General features: G+C 44.1%; 1 protein-coding gene across 6 annotated transcripts in view; it reads left to right on the forward strand.

Moving 5' to 3' along the window:
* Positions 1 to 13278, forward strand: part of ADAMTSL3 (ADAMTS like 3) — a 468377-nt gene that overhangs the window by 93199 nt on the left and 361900 nt on the right. For all 6 annotated transcript variants that reach the window (XM_067030016.1, XM_067030022.1, XM_067030019.1 and 3 more), the window contains one exon: positions 5371 to 5490. In XM_067030016.1, the coding sequence (XP_066886117.1) occupies positions 5371 to 5490 (120 nt within the window). The remainder of the gene's footprint in view (positions 1 to 5370; positions 5491 to 13278) is intronic.

Below are 13278 nucleotides of genomic sequence, written 5' to 3' on the forward strand. Positions count from 1 at the left end.
TTTTTTTTTTTTGCGGTATGCGGGCCTCTCACTGTTGTGGCCTCTCCCGTTGCGGAGCATAGGCTCCGGATGCACAGGCTCAGCGGCCATGGCTCACGGGGCCCAGCCGCTCTGCGGCATGTGGGATCTTCCCGGAGCGGGGCACGAACCCGTGTCTCCTGCATCGGCAGGCGGATTCTCAACCACTGCGCCACCAGGGAAGCCTTGATTATCATTTTTAGTCTCTTCTGCTTGCTTCTCCTCTTCTACTCACATTCAGATATTAGACTTATTTATTTTTTTTAATTTTTAATTTTATTTATTTATTTTGGCTATGTTGGGTCTTTGTTGCTGTGCACGGGCTTTCTCTAGTTGTGGCGAGCGGGGGCTACTCTTTGTTGCGGTGTGCAGGCTTCTCATTGCGGTGGCTTCTCTTGTTGTGGAGCACGGGCTCTAGGCATGCGGGCTTCAGTAGTTGTGGCACGCAGGCTTCAGTAGTTGTGGCATGCAGCCTCAGTAGTTGTGGTGCATGGGCTCAGGTGCTCCGCGGCACTTGGGATTTTCCCAGACCAGGGATCAAACCCGTGTCCCCTGCACTGGCAGGTGGATTCTTAACCACTGTGCCACCAGGGAAGTCCTCAGATATTAAAATTATTGAGGGCTCCAGACAAAGCCCTCTTGTCCGCCAAACTCATTCTCTAGGGAGGGTCCTTTCCAGTATGATGCTGTAAATATATATGTGTAGGAAATGAAAACGATGCCTTCCAAATTTCTGTCTTCAGCCTTAGACCTCCCTTATGAGTTCCAGACTTGCATATTGAACAGCCAGCTCGAGCTTTCCACCTGGATGGATGTCTCATGCACATCTCAGACTTCATGTGACCCAAACAGACCCAAACTCTCTGCCCCTCTCCAGCAGATCCCTTCCTGCCTCAGGGCAACCCACCCATTGAATCTTTTTTTTTTTTCCTTAAAGAACTTTTTTTCTTACTACTTAAATCTCTTATTTATTTATTTAAGCTGCGCTGGGTCTTAGTTGCAGCACGCGGGATCTTTGTTGCAGCATGCGGGATCTTTAGTTGCGGCATGCGGACTTATAGTTGTGGCATGCAGACTCTTAGTTGCAGCATGCAAGTGGGATCTAGTTCCCTGACCAGGGATCGAACCTGGGCCCCCTGCATTAGGAGCGTGGAGTCTTACCCACTGGACCACCAGCAAAGTCCCTCATACTGAATCTTTTGTAGTCTGTTGCTCAAGTCATCCTTGATGCCTTGCTTTTTCTCACCCATCAGTAACTTCTAGTCTATCTACCTCTCCCCTTCACCGCGGCCATTCTCCCAGTCAAAGGAATCATCCCTTCTCAACTGGATTAGTGCAACGGCCTTCTAATTGATCTATATGATTCCATCTTGCATCCTCCTGACCTATCCTCCACAAAGCAGTCAGTGTTAACTGAAATCTATAGTTCTTCAACTGCTTGCCATGGCCTGTAAGGCTTTGAATGTCCCAGCTCCTCCTTTCTCTCTTATTTCCATTTCATGCGCTCTTTTCCTTGTTCACACTGGATCCAGCGGCACTGACTTCCTTTCTCATTTGCAGTCCCGCCGACCTGCTTCCCACCTTAGGGCTTTTGTATTTGCTCTTCTTTTCATCATGAATGCTCATCCTTGGCTCTTTGCGTGACTAGTTCCTTCTTACCTGTTAGGTATTAGCTTAAATCTTGTCTTCTCAGAGATGCCTTCCTGATCTTCTTATCTAAAGTTAAACAACCCTCTCCCAACCTTATTCTCATATCCCCCTGTTTATTTCCTTTATAGCATGTAGAGCTTTAATTTTCTTGTTTATGAATTTGTTTGCTTATTTTATTATGTATCTCTTCCCACTAGAGTATAACCTTCATGAAAAGAGGGACCTTATCTTTCTTGTACGTCATTGTATTCATAGCACGTAGAACAGTTACAGGCATGTAGTAGGTGCTCAATAAATGTGTGTTGAATGTATGGTCAACTAAAGATAAGCATCATACTGGGAGGCCCTGTGTATTCAGGGAGCTGATTTCAGATGTTGATCCTAGGCTGCTCCCAGCCCCCACTCTTTGGTAAAACGATCTAACTGTGTCTTTGCACATGGCCACTAACATATTCCAGACCTGGCTCCTGCTCTGTGGTGTTTGGCAAGTCTTTTCACTTTCAGAGCCTTAGTTTACTCATTTCTAAAAAAAGGAGTTTGACCTGGATGACTTCTAAGGCCTCTTCAGGCCTTTAAAACTATGATTCTACCATCTCTGAAGCCAATAGAGGCAAACAACAACAACTAACTTTTATCCGTTCTTCACTAAGCATTTTGGTAATCAGTGTCCATGAATTATGTTAAGATAGAATCCATTCTTTACCAGCAGTTATATAAAATTTAGCCCTGAGGTTTACCTAGATGTGTTTTTATCCTTGGTGAGAAGAGTGATACTTTTACACATACTCAAACTTCCTGGGAAACATACAGAGACATACATTTACCATCAAATGCACCTTTTATTTTCACGTGGAAGTTTTTATTCCCGCCTCACCTTTTTAAACCCTGATAAATACAATGTAAAGTTTGGAACAGTGGCTCACAAAGTGGGAGGTAATCAGCTATAGTTATAATCAAGTCATAAGTGTCTGCTATTTTTTTCCCACACTAATGAATACTGAGGACTGGAAAACTTTACTACCAGGAAGACTTTTTGCTTTTCCTGATATTTCAGAACACCCCACAGAACACTGCTGAAGCGTGTGAGAGTCTGGCTGTCTCTGTAGAGGCTGTGGTATTAGCTCCCCTTCCTTTTCCTCCCAAGGTCACTAACGAACAATCTCCAGCACTTCTCAGAGAGCTGGCCGGCCAGGTCTGACAGATGCATTCTGTGCCCTTGTCTGGGCCTGATCAGACCTCCTTTCCAGGCTCTTGACACGGTGGCTTTGCTGTGGACCTCAGGGTGACCATGCTAAATTTTAGAGCAGAGCCTCCCCACGGGAAGGTGACATAACAGAGAAAACCTCCACAGAACACCCGGTGGTGGTCTGAACACTGGGGTGACAGACCCGTGTCAAGGGTGGCTTCACAGTGTAGCAGGTAGAACATCCACAGGTGTTTTTCCAATTTCTCGCACTCAGGTAGGAGTCACTGGACCTCAAGCAAGCCATTCAGAGGGAGGGCAAAGGAGATCTGGGGCTGCAGGGCTCTGGGAAGATTCCTGTCTCTCGCTTGGTGCTGAGCCCCTCATGTGAATGAAATTTAATGAGAAAATCTTGAAATTCTTTGAACAGGGTAGGGATAACCAAAACACAGACTTATCTGTTCGAAGTGCCTTAACAAAGCTATCACATCTTGATTTCTTTTTTTTAATGTGTAGCATTCAGATGGCTGTTTTTGCTTTAACCGTAGTTCCTGCTGCAGTTTGGAATTGTGACCCTTGGTGGAACAGAGGTGTTAGAGGGGTACTTTTATTCCCCATTCCTCCTATTTGCAGAAAATGATTTCCTTGGAGTTACACCCATGGCCTCTCACTGTTTCTTACTCGTTCCTTCTGGAGCAGGTGGAGTGAGGTACCCTGTTGGGGGCAGAGTCATGGACCCGTGTTTTTGATCAAGTGGGGCTAAGCACTGGGGGTTCCATCTCCTTTATCTCGTTCCTCCTTGAACCAATCAAGGCAGTGATCTGGATAAGCCCTCTACATGCTCCAACTTCCCTTGGATGGGGGCGTGGCAGGCGTTGGTAGCAAGTCCATTGGGCCATTGTGTCCAAGCCATATTCTCCAACAGATGATGTCCTTCCTGTCTCCCCTTGACCCCAACAAATGGGGCTTACGTCTACCAATTCAGATGCCAGGGCATGAGCTTTCCTTGAGTCCAATGGAGTCTTTCTGCAAAATCCATGTTTATTTAATCTTGGATTTTTTTATATAAACATACAAAGCATGATGAGAAAAAAGTCTCAAAGGAAATACATCAAAACAATTAAAAGGGGTATTATAGGTTGGAGTATTTATGGGTGGTTTTTATTTTCTTTTGCACTCATCTGAATTTTCTAAAGTTTCTGCAAGGAACATGAACTTCTGTTATAGTATGGAAAAAATAAGTTTGTTTCTCACTCTTTCACCAAACAATCAAAAACAGAAAGAAAGAAAGAAAAGGAAAGGGAAAGAAAGCACATCCTAGAAACAATGGATTTGTAACAACAGAACTTAAGCAAGGTAACCTCATTGTGGCTGCATTGCTGGAAGGTTGTGGGCAGGAGGAGGAAACAGGTGTCAGGGAGTAAATACTGTGTGAGCTGATTTGAGGTGGCCCAGGGTGCTATCCTGGTCTAACAGCCCCTCAACACAGATACCTGGTGTGTCTCGCATGGCCTTTGCCAAGAGAGGGCACGTCCCTTTTTAAAAAAAATTTTATTGAAGTATAGTTGATTTACAATGTTGTGTTAATTTCTGTTGTGCAGCAAAGTGACCCAGTTATACATATATATACAGATATATATGTGTATATATACACATATCTATATATACATATATGTGTATATATACACATATATATACATTCTTTTTTATATTCTTTTCCATTATGGTGTATCACAGGATATTGAATACAGTTCTCTGCACTATACAGTAGGACCTTGTTGTTTATCCATCCTATATATACTAGTTTGCATCTGCTAATCCCAAACTCCCAATCCATCCTTCCCCCACTCCCCTCCCCCTTGGCAACCACAAGTCTGTTCTCTGTATCTTTTTTTTTTTTTTTTTTTTTTGCGGTACGCGGGCCTCTCACTGTCGTGGCCTCTCCCGTTGCGGAGCACAGGCTCCGGACGCGCAGGCTCAGCGGCCATGGCTCACGGGCCCAGTCACTCTGCGGCATGTGGGATCTTCCCGGACCGGGGCATGAACCCGCGTCCCCTGCATCGGCAGGCGGACTCTCAACCACTGCGCCACCAGGGAAGCCCCTCTCTGTATCTTTTGAGTCTGTTTCTGTTTCACAGATAGGTTCATTTGTGTTGTATTTTAGTTTCCATGTATAAGTGATATCATATGGTATTTGTCTTTCTCTGTTTGACTTACTTCACTTAGTATGATAATCTCTAGGTCTATTGCCATTTGAAATAATGCAGATGGCATTATTTCATTCTTTTTTATGGCTGAGTAATATTCCATTGTGTATATGTACCACGTCTTCTTTATCCATTCATCTGTCGAGGGGCATTTAGGTTGTTTCCACATCTAGGCTGTTGTAAATAGGCACTTCCCTTTTCTTGGTACAGCCTTTTGGTGGGTGGATTCTCTTGGACTCACCCTTTTCAGAGACTGCCTGTTGGGAGTCCTTACTGGGGCCTTATTTGTAACCAAGTGATCTTGCCTTTCAGACCACAGCAGAGAAGTCTCCTGGGGCCTATTTCCTTCCTGAGTTTGCACTCTCCCCTCAGGGAAGTTTTCTGGAAGATACAACAGGGGAGCAGTTCCTCACGTATCGCTATGATGACCAGGTAAGAACTTCATTAAAGAGCCTATTTTTTGACTTTGCCATTTGCCAATGGGCAGGAAACACTTTCTCAAAAATAACTTCAAAATAATTATATTTCCTCCTTGGCACCACTTATATAATAGACCCATTACACCAGGAAGGACCCCAAGATGCTGGGCTGCTCGCGCTTGCATGTAGCTTCCTGCACAGTGTGTGGTTCTCGCTCTGGTTGGGGCATTGCCTTGAGTGACATTCTCTTATTTTCATCAGAAATATTTCCATATTAATATAAATATTTAAATTCGTTCATTTCAGCTATTGCCAAATTCATCATGTAATTCTGAAGTTAGGCAAAAGTTCTGTTTTCTGATTAAGCTTTACTTTCTTTGCCCTTTTAGCCCTCACTTTATTTCTTTTACCAGCACCAAAACTTTTATTTTCCAAGCCCATTTTCCAGAAAGGGAAAACATATGCATGCCATTGTGTGAGGGCGCGTGTGTGTGCACATGCTTGTGTGTTTAAATCACTGCACGAAACCCAACTGGAGAGTGAGGCCATGCTTGGCTGAGATGCAGAAACCGCACACTTGGGACTGTGACTCTCCATTCTCGACTTACATTGATGCCCTAACAGCGTGGAAGACTGCATATGTCTTTGAAATCACTCACAACTCGTTTGAAACAGAGAATGTCACTTTTGCCAAAGGCAGAGGTTTCTAGCTGATAGGGCCTGAACTTCTGAGGCAGTGGTGCAAACTGGGCTAGGATTTAGGATGATGAGTGGCGTTGAAAGATCTGGTAGACTTTGGCACCGAAGGGGCCAAGTGTGGGTGAGGAATGGGGAAAGAATGTCTTCTCACGGGACATGACGGGGTGGAGGAAGATAGCCCAGGGACCGAGGTCCGCTGTGCTGTCCTGATCTGTGTGGTCAAGGCTGGTGAGTTCTGGCTTGAGTTGCACAGGGCCTAGTTAGGGGGTGAAAGATATTGCTCAGAAGAAGCAGCTCTGGGAAGGTCAGTCTGCCAACATGGGTAGATGTAAGATGTGACAGCAGGGAGTGGTACGCGGCTCTGGGGCCGGCTCGGAGGTGGGCAGAGTGCAGATGAGGCTGAGAGGAGGGTTAAAGTCTCAGGCAGCATAACTGGTTGATGAAGGATGGAGCATGGAGGGCGGGTAGAGACATCTATCGCAGGGTGCTCTGTATCCCAGATCAGGGGGAGGCACCATTGATTTTGATCCTCAGCTTCTACTGCGTGACCTGTGCTTGGTACATTGAGCTCTGGAACTGGGATTGGGGTGAGGGGCAGGCTGTAAACCAGTGCACCCAGCTGTGAGCAGGATGCTATCCAGGTAGTCAGGGGCAGGGGTGGGATGAGACCAGTTTTTTTTTTTTTAATCAAAATTGTCAACATCAATCATTTAAGTTCCCTGAATAGCGAGTCCACAGATAGTTATTACAGGGAGCAAGGGTGGGGTGGAAGATGATTCGATATTCATGTTATAGACCCCAGTTAATCCTTTGGACAGGCATTTGGGCCTGGTTGTTAAGAGTGCCTAAACCATCCCATTGCTTTTGGACCTTCTCCCTGATGGATTTTTAGAGGGCCTATGATTTATGGCTTCTTTTAATCAAGAAATTAATGCTCTAACAGGTTTTCATATGAGAGCTTCAGAGAAACTAACTGAGGAGGCAGTAAAGGATAGAAGAGAGTGTCTGGAAAATCATGAGCTCTGTGGGGTTTTGGGGTTTTTTTTTTTTTGCGGTACACGGGCCTCTCACCGCTGTGGCCTCTCCCGCTGCGGAGCACAGGCCCCGGATGCGCAGGCTCAGCGGCCATGGCTCACGGGCCTAGCCGCTCCGCGGCATGCGGGATCCTCCTGGACTGGGGCATGAACCCGTGTCCCCTGCATCAGCAGGCGGACTCTCAACCACTGCGCCACCAGGGAAGCCCAGCTCTGTGTTTTTTAATTAAAGAGTGGTTGATGCCTCTCCAGGTTCTGCAAATAAATGATATTTAATATAATAACAATATAAAAGCTAGCAAAAGAGGAAAGTAAGCCCCTTTAGTCTTTCCAAAAGGCCTAAAGCAGATCTTAAAAGTGTGTGGCACGCCGTGGAAATTTTGTCCTGGGACACAGTGTTCCAGAGACCCCGGTGAATAGCATATGAAAACATTCTGTGTTGCCCCCACTGTGTATTTCTTTTAAGGAAAAGGAACAAGGTCAAACTATAACAAGCCAATAATAGCATCTACCCTCTGCTACCAAAGGCAAACAAAATAGGCCTTTGTACCAAACTAGGTGTATCTGTTGAATGAATCTCAAGAATGTAATCATCTAGAGACTGTTAACGCATCAGCCCAAGCCTTGATTCTCTTTTCTCTTAATGCTGAGTGTGCAGACTGCACTGTAATATCAGGGAGCTTCTTAGGCTCAGGGGAAAAGTTAGATCAAATATGACTCAGTTAGAAAACTCCCCCTATCCTGTAACATACCATAAAATGTGAAGAACATCTAAGAACATAGACTCAGGAGTCAGACTGCTTTGGATTTGAACTCCATTTCTGATGTTTTATTTGCTGTGTGACTTCGGACAAGTTACTTCACTTCTCTGTGCCTCAGTTTTGTCATCTGTGAAATATATGATGGTGTCAATCTCACGGAAATGTTTTTAGGATTAAAGGAGATAATTCATATGTCTCCCTGCACAGGTTCTGGAGTGTATAAGCACTTAATCTAGCTATTGTTATTGCTAGTAATGTTATTTGCAAAGACTCAATTCAGAGACTCTCAGGTATTCTTATGCTAAAGAAAAGGAAGAAGCATATTCTCCATTAATATCAAAGGACCTCACACAATATGTTTAATTTTTTATTAAGTTATAACAAGCATATAGTAAAGTACACCCATATCTGAAGTGTAGAACTTGGTAAGTTTTTAAATAACTTTACACCTCTGTAGCCACCACCCAGATCCAGCAATTAAACATTCCCAGCACCCTAGGAAGCTTCTTGGACCCCTTCTGGTCAATATCCCTCACCCAAGAATTAACCACCATCCTGACTTCTATCACTCTTATAGATTCGTTTTGGTTTTTACTTTTATTTTTTATATAAATGGAATCATACAGCACATACTCATTTACGTTTGGCTTCTTTCACACATCATGATGTCTGAAGGGTTCAACCAAGTTGCTGGATGCAACATAATTTAGAGTTTAATGTCTGTCTGTTGCGCTCTTTGGAACGCACTGTCTCATATTGGAACAGATCGCAGCATATTGGGTGGCATGCAGCATTGCTCTTGCACAGAAGTTCCCAGGTTGTCCCTCAAAGGTTTTCAGGGCAGCCCCTCCAAAGATTCCGCACCTGGGGTGTGGTGGAGGCGGTGTTCCAGAGTAGCCTTTGTTCCATGCCAGCAGCTGCTGGCATTCCATGGTCAGAAATAGGTCTAAGTCTGAGTGAGTTGCCACCCAGGGGAGTCAGTGTCTGTGCTGTCATGTTGCTTAAGTACACCTACCTGTGTAGTTTGTGGGTATGTGCCAGAGGCACTGTCCTGCTGTCCCAACGGCCTGAAATCGGAGTGACAAAGTGCTTATGCTGTGGGCGCTGCTGTCTGGTTACTGAAGTTGTTGCGTCAAAACTGGGTTCACTAGGAACTTCCTACCTATCAAATACTCATTTGATAAAATGAGAAGCAAGCAGATGGTGTGTTTGCTCTCTTCAACGACCCCTGTAGGACTTAAAAAATTTTTTTTAACATTTTTATTGAAGTATAGTTGATTTACAATATTGTGTTAGTTTTACATGTACAGTAAAGTGATTCAGGTGTATATATCTATTATTTTTTTCAGGTTATTTTCCACTATATGTTATTACAAAATATTGAATATTGTTCCCTGTGTTATACAGTAAATTCTTTTAAAAAATTTTTTAGGGGCTTCCCTGGTGGCGCAGTGGTTGAGAATCCGCCTGCCGATGCAGGAGACACGGGTTCGTGCCCTGGTCCGGGAAGATCCCACATGCCGCGGAGCAACTAAGCCCGTGAGCCATGGCCGCTGAGCCTGTGCGTCCGGAGCCTGTGCTCCGCAACGGGAGAGGCCACAACAGTGAGAGGCCCGCATACCGCAAAAAAAAAAAAAAAAAAAAAAAAAAAAAAAAAAAAAAAAAAAAAAAAAAAAATTTTTTATTTTGTTTATTTTTTTTATACAACGCACAGGCTCAGTGTCCATGGCTCATGGGCCCAGCCGCTTCGCAGCACGTGGGATCCTCCTGGACCGGGGCATGAACCCGCGTCCCCTGCATCTGCAGGTAGACTCTCAACCTCTGTGCCACCAGGGAAGCCCTGTAGAACTTTTAAAAGTATTTTATTCTGGTGTATTTTCATGAAGACCTTCAGGTCACTCTTCAAATGTCTCCTGGATTAGGTGTCTGGAAAACTAATAACCATGAGGCCAGTAAAGCACAGCTGTGATGTAGGCTGTGTTTAATGAGTCACATAAAAGCCACACTGGATTATACGGGGGCTGAGACGGCTTCTAGCGAAGAAAGCCATTCTGAAGCCAGCTGGGTAGCAGTGCAGTTCAGTGTACACAGGACTAGTCAGACAGCCTTCGTCTTGCTTCTGCCACTAATTGGCTTGTAATTTAACAAAGTCATCCAACATCTTTGGACCGCAGATGCCTCATTTGTCTTGAAAAACAAAGCAACCGTATTTCATGATCCGAACTCCTTCCCCCGAAGAGTCTATTTTTCGAAACTACAAAATGATTATTCTACATTGTAGAGTGTTAATTGGATCATTCTGATTATCGAGGCAGGCTTGCCAGCGATGCAGTAAACTGTTACTTAGAGAATCATAGAATTTTACAACTGGTGGAGACTTTGGCTCAAATGCCTCATTTTACAAGTCAAGAAAACAGAGCCTCTGAATGTGCAAATGACTTACTCAAGGACACCCGGATGGTCATGTGAAAAAAACTAAAACTTACACTCCACACCTCAGGCTCCCCCACTCTGAAACACATCCAGTTGCTTCTCTCAGAAGAATCGCCTAGAAAATTATCTCTTTCCCCCCAAATCCCGATTCCACTGTTATAGTGAATAGGGCTTTGGAGACCTTAGTACATCCAAGGGAATGATTTCATATTCATGGGTTGTTTCATCAGCTCATTCTTAACTCCTTTGGGAATTTGGAATTAACCATTCTGATAGCATTTATAGGGAGAATTATTATCACAGTAGGAGTGACATTGTTTTCAAGGTCTGGGTGAAACGTGGTAGCGGAGATGAAAATGGCACCGACTTCCCATGTAGTGAGCAGATCCTTGGAATGAAAGTGTTCTGACATTCGGTTGCATCCGTGGTACAAGGTAGTTAAACTGTGTTAGTTTGGGATGACTTGCTAAGGAGCTTGTGGTGGAAAGCCTTGTTAGGCAGCTAGCCTCTGGGGTAGATTCTTTGGTCACTCCTCATGGTGGTTTTAGAGCTTTGTCCCCCAGAGGACCTGTTCACAGGCAAGCGGCTGAGTGTTGGCTGGTTCTAGGAAGTGGAGTCTTGAGTTCTGCAGTTTGTTCTTTCTCCCATCGCTGATGAGGCAGAACTGAGCTGCTCAGTGTCTGCCTAAGTCTCTTTCTGGGAAGGAGGATGGCGAGTCTTCCCATCCTGCCCTTCAACACACTGAAGCTTTAGACATGGGGCTTCATGAGTTGTCATGGGACTAACTTAAAAGTCTGTCCCAGCATTTATGTTTCTCTGTTGAAAGTCATTTCTTTTCTTTTTTTTTTTTTTTTTAAAGTTAGGGGAACTCTTTGTTTTGCACAAATACTCTTTTCTTTTTGTGTCATTTTTTAGCGTTTGTTAGGTGCAGGGAAATGTGGAAGGTACGTCTTCCCAGATTTTGTGGACTGGCTATAATGTGCTTCCTCCTTGTGGGCAGCTGTGGTGGGATAAAGGTGGTTAAGCACACTTAGAAATTCATGCCCATGTGCATTTTCCTATGGTCCAAGGATTGTCTTTTCATGTGCACATGTTGATGTAATGTCTACCTTGCCACCTTAGGCTACAAAGCACTAAAAGGCTGAAAAACAAAAACAAAAACAAAAAACACCCAAAGCGTTAACTTGAATTCCAGGCATGTGGGATAAGGCTGGCTGTTCAGTTAGTGGTGGGTTCTGACTTTCCTGAAACTAACCTGGGGTAAATTCTAACATAAGCTTGCGGACATTTGGAAGAGAACCACCTTGATTTCATGTCGCAGAGGTCCTTTTATACTGTCTATATCCATCATCCTTTCTCCCCTGTTACCTTCTGTCTCCCCTGTAACTCCAGGTAAGGAGTCCCTGGCTGATCTGGCATTTGTTTTGTCTCTTTCTGCCCACATTTAAGTGGATTCAAGATGTTTTTTCAAGTTAACATTGCTGTTAGCTATACTCTGATCTACTGTTGCTTTCAGAGACCTTGATTTCCAAGTTCTTATTGTTTCCTGCTGCTTCCTCCTCCTCCTCTTAGCTCTTAAAATCTGACTTCCAGTATCTCCTGCTTCCACACCCCCCCCTTACCTTAGACGGGCATCCTTTTCAAGAATTTCACTTCCTTACCTGAAGTCAAAGCCAGGGTTTGGTGCGAATCATTCTACATCTGTAAAATGCTATAGTTTGTAAAATTCTGTGTTTGTCAGAATTCTAAGGCCTTACGACGTCATCAGTGGAGTCATAGTTGACTCTTCGCTTTCCTCCCCTGGATGCCGTTGACTGCCTACTTGTGTGATTACTTGTTTCAAAACGCCTCTCCAATTTGTATTTTCTTTACTGTTTCCATCACCAGGGAGGTAGAGGGCTGGATGTGTGGCCCAGCCCTGACAGGCATCTGGAATTGTAGCATGACAGAGTTGGAAGGAAGTTTAGGGACTCTGTTTTTTCAGGTGAGGAATCTGAGCCCCAGAGAGGAACAGTGTCTTACCCAGGATCACACAGCCAGGCAGTAGCAAAGCCAAGGGCCTGCTCTTTGCCCTGAAGCTCAGTTAAGACATTTTTACATCTAATCTGCGGGAAGGAAAAGTATGAGCGCAATGTTTGAATGAATTTTTAATACGAGTCATAACCATAATATATTAATAATGAAGCCTTTGTGTAGTCTTCTTTCTAGACTTCTTTTAAACGTCTTTCTTTCTTCAACGATTATGACAAACCAAATTTTCCTCTTCCTTATTTAATTATTGATTTATGCATTCTTTCTAAGGACGAGAAATCTGTTTGCTGTGAGTCCATTTTTCTCAAAGTAACTTCTTCTGAACTTTTCATGAATGTCTTGGCCGGGAGCTGCATTGTGGTTAAACTGTTGGCAGGCCTCAGAAAATATCACTTGATGTTTCCAAATTATTTATGTAATAGTTTTTAACTTGGGAAGTATATACCAACTTCTGAAGTGTCTAGTGAAGTGAAATGGCATTAGCCCTCGGACACATAGGGTATTGTCATTGTCTTTGGGGATCTAGATCACACATTCTCCACATAGGAGAGTTTTCTGTGTTGTGTCTGGCCTATGTGTAAAATGTTTTTAAGCAGCGAGCCATTTGAGTTTGAATAGTTCATTCCTTTGTTAGTGAGTAATGTTGGTCAAATGTAGTTACGCTCCTTCGATATTCCAAAGATTTAGCTATCTAATGAGGCGAGCTCATGGTCTGTTAGGAGAAGACAGGAACACGCTGATTGGAATAACTTGTACTCGATTCCTAGTTCAGTCGCACTGCAAATACACGAACACTGCACACGCAACCGTACGTGCTGTTCTGATCGACTTTGGCACACGTGG

The sequence above is a fragment of the Kogia breviceps genome, chromosome 3 (assembly GCF_026419965.1).
Source record: "Kogia breviceps isolate mKogBre1 chromosome 3, mKogBre1 haplotype 1, whole genome shotgun sequence".
NCBI classification, from domain to species: domain Eukaryota; kingdom Metazoa; phylum Chordata; class Mammalia; order Artiodactyla; family Physeteridae; genus Kogia; species Kogia breviceps.